Raw genomic sequence first — 19,411 nt, 5'->3', positions numbered from 1 at the left:
TTCAATTGCTATAGGATACTCTGCTTATTGATTAAGAAGAATTGAATCTGCATTGTGCATTGACTTCCTTTTAGTCCAAGGTGCAGTTTAAGGATTTGCATGCAATCTCTTAAGTGCTGAATAGCTTTTGCTTTGCCAGCTAAAACAGATAAGAATTTATCGTGCAGATTAGATAATAAAGTATCCTTGCCCAGCCTTGTGTCCTTTGTAATGAGCCCCATAATTATTAATCTTTAATGGTGCCTGCAGTGCACAAAAGACAGACTTAGTCCTTATCTCAAATGGGCTGCTTGATTTTATTGTACTTGGTTATAAAAACACTCAGGTCAGGAAATTATCTTTGATGCCTCTGTCAGCGGTGTTACTAATAATTACTGTGTTGTCTTTGCATCTATATGAATGCCTCCATTCTAGGATTATCTTCTGTGATTTGATTTGTCTGTGTATGATCCTGGTCTTCTTCCTCATTCTACCTATGGTGTGAAGTATTAGTGCTTTATACAAATAATTAAGTAAAGAGAAAATAAAACACCACCCAAACTGTCAATGCAATTGATGGACATTTACTTTACTTTCTCTCACTCATTTTCATTGTATTTTTGTATCTTCTTTCAACTTCCAGTGTTTCTTAATCTCTACTCCTAAATTTCTGTCTTTCTGTCTATGTCAAGTACTTGATTCATTGAATGTGTTTTGTCTCATTGTGTGTTTAACTTTGGATCAGTGTCAAACACCTGCCAGGTTTATGTACAGAGTGCAACTTAATGTATAAATTGATTAGGTAAAGTGTACTTCATCAAAACTTTGACTTTTGATTTTGTGTTGTTGTCATGGGTAGCAAATATTCCTAATAGATTGCAAGTTATTTTCAGATTGTATAATATGAATTGTCACCTTGGGTTTCTTTCAATTAATCTCATTTCAATTTCATTGGGGTTTTTTTTGGGGGGGTAATTATTAGTTCCTAGCAGCCAGATTTCAAACATATTATTTTCTCAGAATTAACTGTAGTTCAGCTTTCAAATGACATGCAAAGCCTTCATGTTAAACTGCCAGTTGAAAGTGGTGTCTGCTTGAAAATTGTTGAAATTGAAGTGGGGGGAAAAGAAGCTGGCAACAAAAGTAGTATAATTTTACTGTAACTCAAGTAATTTATTACTTGTTTTAAAATGGTGTAGGGAATCATATGTAGGAGCTTGAAGGTGCAACAAAATCCTTGTTCTTAACTAGTAGTCTTTGTCCAGTGATTTGAGAATTTTGTATTCTGAATCTTTACTATTTGTCAGTTGCATGATTTGTGATTATCATAACCATGACTTGTGCTGCTGTCTTTCTCTTACTCTTTTTCCTTATGTACGGTGTACTTGTTACGCAACTATTAATAACAGACATCCAGAATACTTCTTCCAGAGGTCCCCAGGTGGTGTATAAGTAAAACTAGTTTCAGAAGATAAGACAAATGAGGGAGATGAAGACCATGTCATCATTTAAATAAGAATGTCTCAGTCTGTGGTGTGACTGTTTAGAAAAAATTGCACAAAGGCTTTTTTTTGGTATACTGTCTATTATAGACATGCCTGTGTCATTCTGTTCCTTACCTTCCAAGGGCCTTGACCACAACTTTGTATATAACCTGCAAAGCAATATGGTTCTGTAGTTTGAAAGGTGTACTCATCATACTCAGAACACTAAAGTTAACCTATATGAGTAGGACCAAATACTCCAATAGTCCATTTTACAGTTGTAATCTAAAATACTTTACCTGTTATTCAAAGTAAGGATTTAATTAACTCTCTGAACTGCTCTGTTACTGGAAGAGTAGCAGGGTTTTTTCTAAGTTTTCAGATACATATGTTGGTGAAGAATGTCTAAAACTTGCAGCTTAATTCTGAATTCAGGTGGCTGTTTTGTGTTCCTGTGTGTATAACATCTTTCAGAACAGAAGGTGCAGCCCCTGTCACTCATGGTGTAAAACTGGAAGTCTTTTTCCCTGAAGGGAAGAGGTATTCTAGCCTATTAAACAGGCAGCTGTGAAAAGATAAGAGCTAGCATACTTCTTTTTCTTTTAAACTTCTCAGAGGAGAAAAAAACAAACTGTTTTGTAACAGCTTGACAAGCAACTCATAGAATAGCATTGTAGTGCTATTACCTGTGAAACTGCAGTTTCACAAAGTTAAGAATGAGTCTTACTGTAATTGTGTTTTCATTCAAGTTTTGATACCTTTTAAAGTAATTGAAGTTACTCAACTCTGGTAATTATTTCTAAATAACCTTTAAATTAGCAAGGTTTTGGGTATTGCTTGGCTTCTTCAGGGTAATTCAGAGCAAGACAACTCTGTTTCCAGGTTTCTGGGAAGGCCTGGTAGCCCACACATAGCTTGTGCTGCTGCTAGCAGTGCCTGAGGTGTAGACATTTTATTTATTTATTTAACTTTAAAATAGTAGCCTTTAGACTCAACAATGTTAAGGCAAAAGAAAAATTCTAACCAAGAATTAAACTAACCAGCTACTGAAGTGTTGTGAGTAAAGCTCATGAGTGGTATAGGTGCCATGTGACTGCTTGGACCTACAGATGAGATTTTTGCAATAAATAGAACTGTTTGTAGATTATTTTGACTCAGTATGCAATATATGCAAGTGAGATACTGAAGTGTGAAAATTCATCATCACAGACTGGTGTCTTTGGGTTAAGTAGAAGTATGTAACGTGTTAAAATTTATATTTAACACCTATTAGCCACAACCTTAAGTTCAAACTTACTTTTTGTCTATTACTAGGAAAAACAAGGGATTCCCAGTCAGCCAGAATGGAATCTGAAATTGTGCCAAAAATTGCCAAAATGACAGTGTCTGGAAAGAAACAGTCTATGGGATTTGAAGTTCCATGGTAAGCCAAGCCCTCATACATCAAGGTACATCAGCAGCTCTTTCAGACTGATGCACCTGTAGCAAGTTTTCTTCTTCTTCTTTTTTTGTCTATTTTTTTACAGCAGTTTTAGTGTCACTATCCAGAACTAACCATCTCAGCTTCTTGTTTGACTCAGAATTACTTTCAGAAGACGGTACCTCACGTTTTGAGTTTAACAAATCCTTTCACTATGAATAGTGCCGAGCGATGTCAGCTAGTCAGAGTATTTAAACATCCGCTTCATAGAATACTGAACTTCCTTGGTGTTCGTTTATTTTAAATTTAGTTCTCTAAGTGGAATTATGAAATCAATAAATCTTAACTGTAATTGCTTGTTCTTCAAAGGAAGTAATGCATTTAAGAATAATTGGTGGGGAAAACAATCACTTGTGGCTAAACTCTGCCTTCCTCTGCAGCTTTTATTAACTTCAGCAGATGTCCAGGGTATAACTGGTGTAGATGAGAAATCAGTCCTCATGCTTTGGCTAAATTAGAGTGGTTGATGAGACCCCACCTGGAGTACTGTGTCCAGTTCTGGAGCCCCTATTACAAGAGGGATGTGGAGGTGCTGGAACGTGTCCAGAGAAGGGCCACAAGGATGATCAGAGGGCTGGAGCACCTCTCCTATGAGGACAGATTGAAGGAGTTGGGGCTGTTCAGTCTGCAGAAGAGAAGGCTCCGAGGTGACCTAATTGTGGCCTTCCAGTATCTGAAGGGGGCCTACAGGAAGGCTGGGGAAGGACTTCTCAGGATCTCAGGTAGTGATAGGACTAGGGGGAATGGAATGAAGCTGGAGGTGGGGAGATTCAGGCTGGATGTGAGGAGGAGGTTCTTCACCATGAGAGTGGTGAAACCCTGGAATGGGTTGTCCAGGGAGGTGGTCGAGGCCCCGTCCCTGGGGGTGTTTAAGACCAGGCTGGATGAGGCTCTGTCCAGCCTGATGTAGTGTGGGGTGTCCCTGCCCATGGCAGGGGGGTTGGAACTAGATGATCCTTGTGGTCCCTTCCAACCCTGAATGAAACTATGAAACTATGAAACAGTTGGGATTATATCCTGACTTGGAACTGTTGTAGGGATGTCTTGTGGGAGCATGGAAACAGATGTCTGAATCAGTCTACCTACAGCAGTAGCCAGCAGCAAAGACTTATAAATGTAAGGACAGGACATGTGTGTTGGGAATACAGTCTGTCAAATGTCATTACATGTAGCATTCTCTGACCCCCCACTTCATTAATTTTTAAATTATTTTATTAGGCTTTTTCTATTAGGAATAGTTAATGGTTTTGTCTTACTTACTGGAGGTGCTTATTCTGTCCATTCTGTAATATCCCCCTAATCTGCAGCAAGAAGTTCCATAATTTGCCCTCAGGGGAAAAATTAACAAGTATAAGCAGTGCCAATATCTCCACCCCATCCTGCAGCATGAAGGTTCTGAAAGTGGGTTTTGGAAGTAAGAGGGCAGCATGGTCTATATTTTACAATATTTTGTGCATGTTTGATACCTGAGTGGAAAACAAGCAGTTGCATCTACTTAAATCTCTTAAACACGTTCAATCCAAGATGTGAAACCTATGTCATTGTTCCCTTTATACTGCTAAGTGCCATTGCTGAGAGACATCAGTGTCATTAAGCTACTTAAATGCAATAAACTCCAAATGAAGAACTCGGGCTTTTGAAAATCCTCATTTTGTACTCTTTAAGATTTGCAGTATATAAAAGGGAATTTCATTTTTCCCTTTGTCTTCAATTAGTAACTCTTAGTGTGACAGCTGAGCTTGATCATGAAATTCCTGTCAGTGTCATGGCACCTTCATCTCTGTTATTTCTACTGCATTTCATAAAAATGGGAGTTTTTAATGGGAACTTTTGTGGATTAGATTAATTTTGATAGAAGTTTGTTAAAGGAATCTTAGAGTGAAAAAGATCTGCTAAGTAGTCCTGGATATTAGAGAGTGAGTTTGTTTATTTTTTTTAGCTGCAGTAATGACTATTTAAAAATATTTCTTTAATAAATGAGCAAATACAGAATTTTGTGTCTTTGATATGTTTTTAGTAACTGCCACACCTTCTGTCTGTGTGTTAGGTCCATGGGGAAGGAGGGTGTAACAAGAACGCTCCCTCATCTGTAGACCAAAGTATTCCTGGTTAGGCTATTGATGACTCAGTCTCTGATGGTTGGCTCTAACATGGTTCTCAGCTACTTTGCTTCTCTTCAGGGACCCTGAAATATTTTGTGTCATGCATGCTTCCAGTTCAGTGACATACTGGCTTTTTGTGAGAGAAGAAATTAAGTCTTCAGGACCTGATGGTAATCCTTTTGGATAAATCCTCAGTATTGTGAAGATGTTTTTTAATTCACTTCACTTATTTAGTGGTACTGCTGAAATACTGATTGAGAACAAGCCCATTTTGCTGTAGAAATTGGATGCACATTAGATATTTAGCTTTAAATGGGAGGAATATATAAGAAGTGGAGCAATTGTAAAAAAAAAAAAGTATCAGGTTTCTGCTGGAGAGCAGCTTTGCAGAGGAGGACCTGGGAGTATTGGTGTTCAACAAGTTCTCCATGAGCCAGCAATGTGCCCTTGTGGCCAAGAAGCCAGTGATACTCTGCAGTGCATTAGTGGACAGCAGGTCAAGGGAGATTCTCTTCCCCCTCTGCTCTGTCCTGCTGAGGATGCATCTGGAGTATTGTGTCCAGTTCTGGGCTCCAATTCAAGAGGGACAGGGAAGTAGTGGAGGGAGTTCAGTAAAGGGCCACAACGATGATTAGGGGTCTGAAACATCTCTTTTTATGAGGAGAGGCTGAGAGATCTGGGGTTCTTCACCCTGGAAAAGAGAATAATGAGAAGGATTCTTGTCAGTGTGTATAACTATGAAGGGTGGAAGGTAATGAGGATGGGGCTGGTCTCTTTTCAGTGGTGCCCAGTGCCAGGACAAGGGGTAGCAGGTACAAACCACAACATGGGAGATTACACTTGAACCTAAGGAGAAACTACTGTGGGTTGATGGAACACTGGAATACAGTGCTCCTAGAAGATGTGGAGTCTCCTTCTCTGCAGACTTTCAAAACCCACCTGGATGTTTTCCTGTGCAGCCTATCTAGGCAAACCTGCTTTAGTAGAGAGGTTGGACTAGATGATTTCCAGAAGTCATTTCCAACTCCTGCCATTTTGTGAGTCTGTGCTTTGAAGCACAACTAATCAGTGAATGGAAAAAAGTGCAATCTAAATTGTAAAGTTATCTACATGGCTAAAGACCCCTACCTACTTCAAGGGGTCTGTAATGGCTTCTTTTTTTCTTATGTCCTACAGGCCATTGTGAAAGCACTACCAAGGCACTAGGATGTTGATATAAAAGATGAGGGAGAAGGCCTTGAGCATAACAGCGTCTACTGTAGGAGAGTGGCATTAGCTCTCCTGATTCTTTTCTTAGTAGTTGGAGCTTACCTAGCTCCTTTTCACAGTGTCTGTGCTAGATATGCCGTGGTTAGCTGAGCCAGTAGTCTTGCAAGCTTGTAATGACTTTGTACACATCCATTTTTAAACTTTAAAAACAAAGCAAAACATGAACCTCTGCCTTAATTCCATGAGCATGACAGTTGGTCTTTTTCTTCTACTGTTGTCTTCTGGATTATTGACAGCATAAGGATGACTTGCCAGGGAACAGAAGGAAAGCCTAAGAAAGCTTTGCTCTTTTGAGTTGTCTATGTTACTGTTCCTTTGATCAACATAGTGCAGAGGATTTATAATAACGCAGATTTCTAAGTACATATCACTGACCAAAGGCAGTGTTGTAAGTCATTCATAGCAGTTTGGATTCTAAACCACTTACTTCCACTCCCTAATATTTGTATGGTGTTGATGCAAACACTCTTAGGAGGTGTTTGTATAGTATGTGTTAACTAGTGCTTGTTGTCACCTTTTTATGGGATCTTAGTGGTAATTTGTGGACCATGTTTTTTACAACCAGTGGTCTTGTTATTCAGCTGCTTCAGACTTGTTATGTGAGGTGTGACCTCATAATAAGAAATTAATCTTATTTAAAATGAATTGAAATACTGCTTTGAGCATTTGTTGATTTTTATTGCTAGTTGTTCTTCATGGGATTGTCTGCAGAAAACGGAGTTTGCTCACTTCTGTTTCTCTGATGCCCTAGCAAAACTATTTATCAGTCTTTTGCTTCTTATTAAGTGATGAAGGAAGCCAGAAGTTGAGCAAGAAGGGATGATTATTTTAACCAGCCTGACCAATAATAATTTTGAAAGGGGAAATAAATGTAGACATTCCTGTAATGACTGTAAGTACTCCGAAAGAGTCAGTTGTATATAAATAATTCTCTTAATTGTCCAGATTAGAAGATCGAAAATAATGTTTAAAAGCTAAATCATGCAGTTAGTTTCCATCAGATAAGCTTTCAGCTCTTCTTTGAATGCATAGTAGCATGAACATAGTAGCATATCAGTTCTGGGCCCCTCAGTTTAGGAAGGATGTTGACTTGCTGGAGCGAGTCCAGAGAAGAGCAACAAAGTTGGTGAGGGGTTTGGAACACAAGCCCTATGAGGAAAGACTGAGGGAGCTGGGATTGCTCAGCCTGGAGAAGAGGAGACTCAGGGGTGACCTTATTGCTCTCTACAACTACCTGAAGGGAGGTTGTAGACAGGTGGATGATGGTCTCTTCTCCCAGACAGCCAGTACCAGAACAAGAGGACACAGTCTTAGGCTGCACCAGGGGAGGTTCAGGTTTGATGTTAGGAAGAAGTTCTATACAGAAAGAGTGATTGCCCATTGGAATGGGCTGGCCAGGGAGGTGGTGGAGTCGCCATCATTGGAGGTGTTCAGGAGGAGACTTGACGGGGTGCTTGGTGCCATGGTTTAGCTGTTTGGGTGGGTTGGATTGGTTGATGGGTTGGACGCGATGATCTTGAAGGTCTCTTCCAACCTGCTTTGGTTTATTGGTTATTCTAAGTGAACCTTTCAACAGTTGCATGAGGTTGGGTATCTTCTAGTATGTCTTATAACAACATATGTGATTCTCCCCCCAAGAAAATAGTGGTGTAACCATAATGCTTTGCTGGGTTTAGTCTTGTGATCCTTGTTGGAAAGACAATGTAGGAAGTTTCTAGCCTGGCAGTCTTAATTTTGACAAAATATTTGGCCTTGCAGACTTTTGTATATCTGCTGATTGCCTAACAAAAAGCTGTAGTAAGCTCTTCTGACATCTGTGCCAACAATTCAGTTGGCGGTCAGGCTTTCTTGAGTACATGACCTCAGTACACATAGAAGGTCTGTAATGGTTATGACCTTTAAAGAAGTCAGAAGTTGCTTGTTCAGTGGCTCCATGTTGGCAGCTAGTAGTGATGTGGCAGAGAGGCACAGATACTGGCAAAGTGAGACGACTCTTGGTAGTTCCATCAAATTCTCATACAGAGATGCAAGCACTTGGTTAGGAAGTGTTCTTCCTCAAATACAATGCTTTAATGTAACTCAGACCCAGTTTGAACTATGCTACTGAGGATGCTTGCTTAATGTAGTTGACTTGCTTATGCCCTCAACTGGTTGCCCTAGTGATACACAAGGTTCTACTATGTTAAGCCTGTAAGTCCTATCTTCTGGCAAAATCAATTCAGTATTGAGAAGTATCAGTTGAAACGGCTTACTGAGAAACATTTGCAATATAATTCACTTTTCTAATGCCTGTTAAGAGATGAAGCTTGTTAGCATTTTTCTGAGCTATTAGCAAGCTTTCAATAAACTACTCATCTGGTTGCCTTGAAGAATAACCAGCTGTCAGGGTCTTACTGCTGCATCTCTCCTTGTGTACTTCTGTGATACTGGAATTGTGCATTTCATCTGCCTGTCTTCCTGTTTAGGTACTTAGCAATAAATTCACTCTCTCCAACATTAGGCAGCAAAAGCTGAATTATCTAATTTAGGAGGGGCAGGTCCTTCCTGACAAACCTGATCTCCTTCTATGATCAGGTGGTCACCTGGTGGATGTGGGGAAGGCTGTGGATGTGGTCTACCTGGACTTCAGCAAGGCCTTTGACACCGTCCCCCACAGCAAACTCCTGGCCAAGCTGTCAGCCTGTGGCTCGGACAGCAGCTCTCTGTGCTGGGTTAGTAACTGGCTGGAGGGCTGAGCCCAGAGAGTGGTGGTGAATGGTGCCACACCCAGCTGGCAGCCAGTCACCAGTGGTGTCCCCCAGGGATCAGTGCTGGGCCACATTCTGTTCAATATCTTTACTGATGATGTGGATGAGGGGATCAAGTCCATAATCAGTAAGTTTGTATATGACACCAAGCTGGGGATAGGAGTTGTTCTGTTAGAGGGTAGGAGGGCTCTGCAAGGGACCTTGACAGGCTGGACAGACGGACACATCTAAGTGCTGGGTTCTGCACATTGGCCACAGCAACCTGGCTGACAGTTGGCTGGACATGAGCCCACAGTGTGCCTAGGTGGCCAAGAAGGCCAATGTCATCCTGGCCTGCATCAGAAATATGTGGCCAGCAGGAGCAGGGAAGTCATTATGCCCCTGTACTCAGCACTGGTTAGGCCAGACCTTGAGTACTGTGTCCAGTTCTGGGCCCCTCAGTTTAGGAAGGATGTTGACTTGCTGGAACGTGTCCAGGGAAGGGCAACAAAGCTGGGGAGGGGTTTGGAGCACAAGCCCTATGAGGAGAGGCTGAGGGAGCTGGAGTTGCTTAGCCATCTAGAACTACCTGAAGGGAGGTTGTAGCCAGGTGGGGATTGGTCTCTTCTCCCAGGCAATCACCACCAGAACAAGAGGACACAGTCTCAGGTTGTGCCAGGGGAGGTTTAGGCTGGGTGTTAGGAAGAAATTAATCACAGAAAGAGCGATTGGCTATTGGAATTGGCTGCCCAGGGAGGTGGTTAAGTCATGGTCCCTGAAAGTGTTTAAAATAAGATGGGATGAGGCACTTAGTGCCATGGTTTAGTTGATTAGATGGTGTTGGGTGGTATGTTGGACTTGATCTTGAAGGTCTTTTCCAGCCTGGTTAATTCTGTGATTTTGTGATTCATCAGAGATACTCTGTAAATAGATTATATACTATCTATTCTGATCTTTCTCCACTGAAATGACAGGTCTTGGTTTGTTATGGCACAGGTTGCTTTTAGATTTCCAAAACATGGTAATATCTGAAACTTCTAAATGGAGCAGTGTACTGACTGCTCAAATATTGCAGCCTTGAAAACATGGCAAGGCCAAATGTTTTGATGGCTGCAGAAATATCTCACTTGTTAGTTCACCTGTCTAGCACTTTTGTTGTACTATCCAACATGAAAACTATTTGGCAGCCTTAAGGAGCGAGTCACAATAAAAGCTACTTAGAATAGAGAGAGTACTTATTTTATCTGGCAATAGCCACCATTCTTTCAGGTGCTGTAATCAATTTGAATTCTATCACTCAGCACCTATCTTGTATTTTCTTTTGTTGTTTTGTTTTGTCTCCCCCCCCCAGTCCTTACTGACATAGATACTGGCCTAGAAGGAGATCTGAGCATCTGGGAGTAGAAAAGAAATTATCACCTAGCTAAACAAAATAGAATTTAGAAGTTTATAAATAACATGGCTTTCAAAATACATTTTTGCCTTTTAATAGGCTTGGTTTGGCAGTCTTTGAATATGTTTTGGAAAGCTACAGTAAAACAAGAGAGTTATGTTTATGGGCACATTAATTAGATGAAGCTGCAAGTAATAATTTTCTTTTTAAATGTAGATTGGGAAGGAGTGCAGAAAACTGCAGCCAACTGTTAAGGCTGCTTTGACAGAGCTTCTTATACAACTATTTCTCTCCAGAACTTCAAATAATAGAATTTCAAAGAAGAAAACTTGGTATCAATGTAAAATACACTATTTGCAGGACAGTGTGACCTTTGCATAGTGGTGTTAGTCATAGTACTTCAATGTGAAAATGCTAGATGTTTTGCTGACATGGAAGTTTATCTGGAAAAAAGGGGAAAAGATGGAAGTTTGTCTTAATCTTGATGAAAGATGTTTGATGAAAGTTAATTGTAAATAGGAGGCTCTCAATATATGATTCAAGCAACAATTACCTTGATTTTAAATGTAGTATTTTAATATGTAGAAAGCTTTGTCACCTCAATTCTCTGCATGATTGCCTTTATTTAGAATAAACCAAACCAGGTTGGAAGAGACCTTCAAGATCATTGTGTCCAACCCATCAACCAATCCAACCCACCTAAACAACTAACCCATGGCACCAAGCACCCCATCAAGTCTCCTCCTGAACACCTCCAGTGATGGCGACTCCACCACCTCCCCGGGCAGCCCATTCCAATGGGCAATCACTCTTTCTGTATAGAACTTCGTCCTAACATCCAACCTGAACCTCCCCTGGCACAGCCTGAGACTGTGTCCTCTGTGGCCTTTATTCAGCTTGGTTATTTTGAGTCAGTTTTTATGAAGTAAAATGTCCACAGAATCATAGAATGGCTTAGGTGGGGGTGGCTTAGGAGGTGGGGAGATTCAGACTGGACGTGAGGAGGAAGTTCTTCGCCATGAAGCCCTGGAATGTGTTGTCCGGGGAGGTGGTTGGGGCGCCATCCCTGGAGGTGTTTAAGACCAGGCTGGATGAGGCTCTGGGCAGGCTGATCTAGTGTGGGGTGTCCCTGCCCATGGCAGGGGGGTTGGAACTAGATGATCCTTGTGGTCCCTTCCAACCCTGACTGATACTATGATACTAGGTTGGAAGGGACCTTAGAGATCATCTACCCTAACTTCCCTGCCAGGGGTAGGGACACCTCTCCGCTAGACTTGGCTTGGTGGGCAACCTCTTCCATCCTCACCATAGCTATGTCTAAAGCAGTCATGGCTTAGTAACTTTTGGAATTTAGGCAGTCAAGTTTGTCTTCTTAGAAACGGTATTTAGCTTGTCAGGGTAGAATATTATGTGCTGAATCTTGTCTAAGGCTAAATTGTGATACAGTACAGCTGGTTTCGTAGTGTCAGATGTAAAATGTCTTGATTGTGTCTTGAGGCAGTAGTTTGATATAAACTTGCCCTTCTTCATGTGATTTAAAACATTTTGATGGCATAAGTTCTTGTGAGTGGGCTTTTTATAGAGTCGTCTATGCCTTATGCAAAAGCGTGGGCACAGTCTGTGCAGTGTGCACTAAGTTCTTTGCTAAGCCAATTTGAGAAACGTTTGTGTATCCAGACTTGATGCAAGACTGTGGTCTTAGGTTGGGGAACTTAGCCAAAAAAAAGTGTGTTTACATTTCTGCTTTGGGATCTCTAACTCAAGAGAAAACCTTGGCTTTGAGCCAAAAATCAATCATTCTGCTGTATTACTGATGACAGAGATGAGGTCTGAAACTAGGGGGGGGGGAAAAAAGATGATCTATAGAATGTCGTGTTGCTTAGTGCTATTAGGAGAGCCCAGTTTTGTGTTCAGTCTGAACACTTCCTAGGTTTAATTATTTTATATCCTAGCCGTTAAATTGCTTTGTTCAGTAGACTGACATACTTGGACTATGTGGTTACCTGAGGTATATGTAATGGAAAGGTACGAACACAATGGAAATGCTCCTATGCAGACAGAAAATGAGAAGTAGTGTCCAGTAAAAGCAGAAATGACACAATGTGGGATTCTGAGGTACCAATTATAGAAGTTTAAAAGGAGAACTGGGAAGTTCATTGGGGTGTTACAGAAAGTTGAGAGTGAAAAATTTATGCTGGATGTGGAGATGCAAGTTTGAGAGCATTCATGACCCTGCTCCATAGAAAACAGCCTGCAGCATGGTAGTGTTGCATTGGGAAAGGATTTTTAGTTTTCTATGGGGAAGAAGCCTCTACTTGGATGAAGTTTTAAACACTGTACTTTGTAGGTACTGTCAATATACTATAATGGTCAGTGATTTGTGTACTGAAGTTTGGGGTCTGTTCTGGGATTGTGCTGTTTAATATTTTCATCAGTAATACAGAGAGTAGGATTGAGTGCACCATCAGCAAGTTTGCAGATGACACCAAGCTGAGTGGTGTTGTTGATATGCCAGAGGGACAGGATTTCATCCAGAGGCACCTGGACAAGCTGGGGAGGTGGGCCCACATAAATCTCATGAGGTTCAACAAGAGCAAGTGCAGCATTCTGCGCCTGAGCTGGAAACAATCCTCACTATCAATACAGACTAGGGGATGAGGTGATAAAAAGCAGCCCTGTGGAAAAGGGCTTGAGGTTGCTGATGGACAAGAAGCTGGACATGAGTGGATGGTGTGTGCTTGCAGGCCAGAAGGCGAATCATAGTTTCATAGTTTCATTCAGGGTTGGAAGGGACCACAAGGATCATCTAGTTCCAACCCCCCTGCCATGGGCAGGGACACCCCACACTAGATCAGGCTGGCCACAGCCTCATCCAGCTTGGTCTTAAACACCCCCAGGGACGGAGCCTCGACCACCTCCCTGGACAACACATTCCAGGGTTTCACCACCCTCATGGTGAAGAACCTCCTCCTCACATCCAGCCTGAATCTCCCCACCTCCAGCTTCATTCCATTCCCCCTAGTCCTATCACTACCTGAGATCCTGAGAAGTCCTTCCCCAGCCTTCCTGTAGGCCCCTTTCAGATACTGGAAGGCCACAATTAGGTCACCTCGGAGCCTTCTCTTCTGCAGACTGAACAGCCCCAACTCCTTCAGTCTGTCCTCATAGGAGAGGTGCTCCAGCCCTCTGATCATCCTTGTGGCCCTTCTCTGGACACGTTCCAGCACCTCCACATCCCTCTTGTAATAGGGGCTCCAGAACTGGACACAGTACTCCAGGTGGGGTCTCACCAGGGCTGCGTAGAGGGGGAGGATCACCTCCCTCGACCTGCTAGCCACACTTCTCCTGATGCAGCCCAGGATCTGATTGGCTTTGCGGGCTGCAAGTGCACACTGAGAGCTCATGTTGAGCTTCTTGTCCACCAGCACCCCCAAGTCTCTCTCTTCAGGGCTACTTTCCAGCCAGTCGCTGCCCAGCCTGTATTTGTGCCTGGGATTGCCTCGACCCAGATGCAGGACCCTGCACTTGCTCTTATTGAACTTCATGAGGTTGGCTTGTGCCCACCTCTCCAGCCTGTCAAGGTCCCTCTGGATGGCCTCCCTTCCTTCCAGCGTGTCTGCTGCACCACACAGCTTGGTGTCATCAGCAAACTTGCTGAGGGTGCACTCAATGCCACTGTCCATGTCCCCCACAAAGATGTTGAATAAGACAGGTCCCAGGACTGATCCCTGAGGGACTCCGCTTGTCACTGGCCTCCACTGGGACATGGAGCCATTGACAGCCACTCTTTGAGTGCGGCCATCAAGCCTGGGCTGCATCAAAAGATGCATTGCCAGCAGAGAGGTGATTCTGCCACTTTGCTCTGGTGAGACTTTAGCTGCAGTACTGTGTCTAGGTCTGGAGTCCTCAATATAGTATGGACCTGGACCTGATGGAGTGGGTCCAGTGATCCGTGTGATCTTGTGAGAGTTAGTTTATGTCTCAGCCTGGCCTCTGTACCAGTATCATTCTGGCCCTCAAACTCTGGCACTTAATTTTAGGGAGCTCATGGTTCTATGTAGCCTTGCAGTTAGATGTGCTGAGTATCCACTCTCTATGCTGTGTTGCTGTTCCCGCAATAGAACATTGCTATGTTCAGCTGTAATGTATGTGGAGGCTGTTTCAGGATTGATGTTTCAAAGTTGTCATGGGCCCTTGCTTCAGACAAGTAGCTCTCTCTAGTTGCTCTGCAGGACTCTCCCTCCCTGTTGAAAGAAGTGGCTGTGGGAAGCTTTTATTTATCTGTTTCACGTATTTTGCAAGATTATTTCTTATCTTGTTTTTGTACACGGTGCTTTTCAGACAAGATATTCAGAGCTGTTATCTGTGTGGTTTGTATCCAGCTGCTTATTATCACTTCCACCTTAATGGGCTTATCACATACTCTCTCTGGGGCTTACATGATAGTGAAGGGGAAATTCAATTTCTATCCGGTATTTCTGTGGCTTCTCTCTCATTGCATTCCTTGTGTTTTCTTTTACCCCCCCTAGTGTGACTGCTGAAGAAAATGGCCACGTTAATACACCTCAGAAAGGATTGTTAACTGAAGACTCCAGCGTAGCTTCTGGGGTACTTAGAGCTAATTGTGAGACTGCTTCATCACCTCAAGTAATGCAGGTTTCAGAAGAGCAGAATGTAGTGCCTACTCCAGTGAAAAAGTCAAGCAAGACAAAACAACAAATAGATGTGAAAGCGGAGTTGGAGAAGAGACAAGGAGGGAAGCAACTGCTTAATTTGGTGGTAATAGGTAATACTGTTAAACTACATTTTTACAAACAGAGAGTTTAAAAACTGTGTTGATTGAATCTGGAAGTGATACAGAAACACAACTGTCCTCTCTGCAGGGAAGGGAAGGAAAATCTTGCACTGTTTTCAGTCACATCTGCTTGGCCATTATTCTTTGGAGGGGAGTACATTCAGATGGCCTTTACTAGGACAGTAAGGTTGACTTGGCTTCATTTTGACAATATAATAAAATGTACTTTGGTTTAGTGTCATTCCTGTAGTGTGTTCTTTTTAGAGGTACTGTATGGCTACCACGCTCACAGTTTCAATAAACTGCCTGTTGTACAGGATTGGGAAACTATGGATTGCAGAAGCATTATTCGGGGCATGTGATTGTCATCTGTTTGAGTAGATTTCTTCTTGTGCTGTATTTAAAATGTATAAATTAACAGATAATTGATATGATATTTATTTTCCTCCACAGGACATGTTGATGCAGGTAAAAGTACTTTAATGGGTCATCTACTCTATCTCTTGGGAAACGTGAACAAAAGAACTATGCACAAATACGAGCAGGAGTCGAAGAAGGCTGGCAAAGCTTCATTTGCCTACGCATGGGTCTTGGATGAAACTGGTGAAGAAAGAGAAAGGTAGAAACTTCTTTTAATGGGAATTACCCCTTTTTTCTTTTTTTTTTTTTTTTTTTATTTCCTGAAAGAACAGCATTTGTTAGGAGATACCAATCTACTAATAATGTTTTGGTAAAAATATCATAGAATCATAGAATTGTTAGAGTTGGAAGGGACCTCAAGGATCATCTAGTTCCAGCCCTGCTGCCATGGGCAGGGGCACCTCACACTAGATCAGTTTGCTCAGAGCCACATCCAGCCTGGCCTTAAAATCCTCCAGGAATGGGGCTTCTACCACTGCCCTGGGCAACCTGTTTCAGTGTCTCACCACCCTCATGATGAAGAACTTCTTCCTAACATCCAATCTGAATCTATTAATTTCTATTTTTTTTCCATCCCCCTCAGTCCTATCATTACCTGACACCCTGGAAAAATTCTAAATGTTTAAAGATACTTACTTGTTATCAAATATTTTTTCTTTGTCTATATGAGTACATCTTATCAAAAGGGAAAAAATGGTATTATTTTTGGTTGTTAAGCAAATGAGAAGTTGAGTATTTCTTCATGCATTTTCTTTGCTGTAGAGTGCAGTGTTAGAACTACAGTGCAGAATTTTTCTGGGTGCTGGGTGAGCTCATTTAAAGCTGCCTTGCTGGTTTATTGCTTCCATCGTTCTCTCACTTTGTTTACAGTTGTAGGGGAAAGTGCTCTGTCACTACAGAAAGTTCTCTGAGTGTCGTAATTATAAACAAAGTCTGAAATGTCACCTCATCACCTGCCTTGCACTGTGTTGAATAAAATAGATAATTAACAAAATATGTTCATGTGCTTTATACACTGCCTTTCATTTATTGAAATGCAAAACTAAAAGTTTAATTTTATCATACTGAAAAGGTATGTAATGGGAAAGCAGTGAAGGGGAATTTTCTTTATGTATTTTAAAAAATATTAGTTAAGAGTTTTTAAGAACACTGTATGTGAAACAAGCAGCCCAGTACCAGGCAGCCAGTACCAGAACAAGAGGACACAGTCTCAGGCTGTGCCAGGGGAGGTTCAGGTTGGATGTTAGGAAGAAGTTCTATACAGAGAGAGTGATTGCCCATTGGAATGGGCTGCCCGGGGAGGTGGTGGAGTCACCATCATTGGAGGTGTTCAGGAGGAGGCTTGGTGGGGTGCTTGGTGCCATGGGTTAGTTGTTTAGTGGGTTGGATTGGTTGATGGGTTAGACACGATGATCTTGAAGGTCTCTTCCAACCTGGTCTATTCTATGTATTCTAAACTAAATACATGATAATTCTATGTTCACAAAATAATAATAAAAGAAGACATTTCCTTTTCTATGCTCTTACAATTGCTTGCCACCCACACTTTCATAGCATTAAAAGCTCTTCCGTTTGGAAAGATAACCTTCACAATGTGAACCAACGCTGAAGGCCATGGAGAAAGGCAGTTCCTATTGAGTGTGTTACTCAACTGTTGTTGCAGAAAAGTTGTTGTTTTCAAGGGTGGATACATTTTGCAGTGTGCTTATAAATAGCTCAAGCTTTGCATGTGTGAGTCCTTTCATTTACAAATGTGTGTGCAGACCCTGAGTGGGGCTGTGTGTGTTGGAGGGGATGCAGGTAGAGAGGAGCAGGGAACAGTCATGAAGTGATTTTAAACTCACATTTTATAAGTGGCCTTATATCAAATAAGGGTGATGTTACTGTAGTGGTAGTGTTGTCATGACACTAGAGTCTTAAGGATATAAGTGAGGAAAAGCCAATAAAGGAAAGATCTTTTTCTTGATCCCTGTAGGCGGGTGTAAACCACACAAACTTGGAAGATCAATTCCTTTCACAGATCTGTAGTCAAATACTTAAACACCATACTCACTCCCATATTTTATTAGTGCAAGCTACCTGTGGTAGGATATAATTAACATGTGGAACCAGAAATTGAGACAAGCATTTCCTGCCTGCAGAGAGTAAAATGCTAACAGGAAGTAAACTTTATGGAATACTTGTCATGAGCATTAAAAGTGATATCCCTTAATCTGTGATATTTCTAGTATTCAACAGTTCTTCATTTAGGTACAGCCTTCTCTTCAGAAAAGAGATTGTAAATATTAAGGGAAAAGTTTTCTGAAGTTATATTTTTGACTTTTTTTTTTTGTACTGTGATTTTTTTTTTAAAGAAAAAACTTCCTAGAGCTATCTGTAAATGGTTGGAGTGTTTGGGGAGATTATTTATGGGAGTACTTTTTGGTTTGTCATACCTTAAGTATCTGAGAAGCTTTGCCCCATCTGTAAAGGGAGATTAAGGTAACTAACTCAGATGCTGACATGAGCATGAGAGATGTTTGCATTTGGTCAGGTGAATCTTACCCTCTGTGCTGTGCAGAACATGTGGATGTTAGATTTGGAACTGATGCAGAGCACTGTGATCCCTCCTTGATGATCGGTAGTTCTTCATGTGGATCTTTGCACATGTATAACTGTCTTACTATAGTCCCATGTCTCTGTTTTTCTTATGCTTGACTGTTCTTGTTACTCTGTGATGCCTTTTTCTGAAGCACAAAGTACAAAAAGTGAGATCAGTAATGACTTAAGTGCACAGTACAATTGTCATGTTCCCACTGTGCTTGTTGGGACAGTCTGTGGGTGCATGGAGTTAGTACTTTGAATTCTGGCTGTTTGTTTCTTTGTGACAAAAATTACTGAAAGGCAGCTCTAGAAGTCTGCTCTTCCAGCAAGCAGGTTTCTTTCAGTTGTTCTTGTGCAAGCCAAATCAAGTGAAAGCTATGAAGTGAATAATTTATTGACTGTTTTTAATGGTGTACTTAGTATCTCTATGAAGCATTCAAAGCAGGTTTAATGGTGCGTTGTGTTCGTGCTTTGTTTAAGGGGAGTGACAATGGATGTGGGTATGACCAAATTTGAGACAAAGACTAAAGTAATTACACTGATGGATGCTCCAGGCCACAAGGACTTCATTCCAAATATGATCACAGGAGCTGCACAGGTAGAGATGGTCTTTTTCCAATATTATTATTATTATTTACAATATTTTCTTAAATTGGTTTTCTTCTTTCAAAGTATTTTTCTTTTAAAATCTAAGATGAAATTGAGTCCTTGATAGTCCTAAGATGCTTTTGAGATTTTCATGAGTTTTCTAAACTTGAAAAAGAATGTGTTAGGTTGTTTTTTTTAGAGGTAGTATAGGAATGTTACCTTTTTAGAGGAAAATTTTATTAATGATGTTATTTGAATACTAGGTAGCAGCTTGATAAAATCAGAGTAGAGCTTTGAAAGCTATTCAGATGTGGTATATGTATATTCAAGAAGTCCTGAAAGTAAAGATTTCAAGTAGTTTTGAGCTTAAAGATTTGGAGCAGTTTCTACTTAACAGTATATTTTATGTGAAATGAGAAAAGATAACATAGGTAACAAAGTTGATGCAGAATGCACCTGTATTTTCAGTAGGATATTTGAAGAGATTACTTGCCACTTGCTTTAGGAACAGTAGGTAAGTCAGAAGTATTGGGCTTTAGAGTAGAATAGAATAGAATTAACCAGGTTGGAAGAGAACTTTGAGATCATCGAG

The 19,411-nt window shown here is 41.2% G+C and overlaps 1 protein-coding gene across 3 annotated transcripts in view; it reads left to right on the top strand.

Moving 5' to 3' along the window:
- Positions 1 to 19,411, top strand: part of HBS1L (HBS1 like translational GTPase) — a 71,061-nt gene that overhangs the window by 30,371 nt on the left and 21,279 nt on the right. For all 3 annotated transcript variants that reach the window (XM_068149906.1, XM_068149926.1, XM_068149915.1), the window contains 4 exons: positions 2,778 to 2,886; positions 14,963 to 15,219; positions 15,682 to 15,847; positions 18,712 to 18,829. In XM_068149906.1, the coding sequence (XP_068006007.1) occupies positions 2,778 to 2,886; positions 14,963 to 15,219; positions 15,682 to 15,847; positions 18,712 to 18,829 (650 nt within the window). The remainder of the gene's footprint in view (positions 1 to 2,777; positions 2,887 to 14,962; positions 15,220 to 15,681; positions 15,848 to 18,711; positions 18,830 to 19,411) is intronic.

Source organism: Melanerpes formicivorus, unplaced genomic scaffold, assembly GCF_026170545.1.
Source record: "Melanerpes formicivorus ecotype bairdi unplaced genomic scaffold, bMelFor1.0.p_v2 SCAF_2, whole genome shotgun sequence".
Classification (NCBI taxonomy): Eukaryota; Metazoa; Chordata; class Aves; order Piciformes; family Picidae; genus Melanerpes; species Melanerpes formicivorus.
This window is presented reverse-complemented; position numbering and strand designations above follow the sequence as displayed.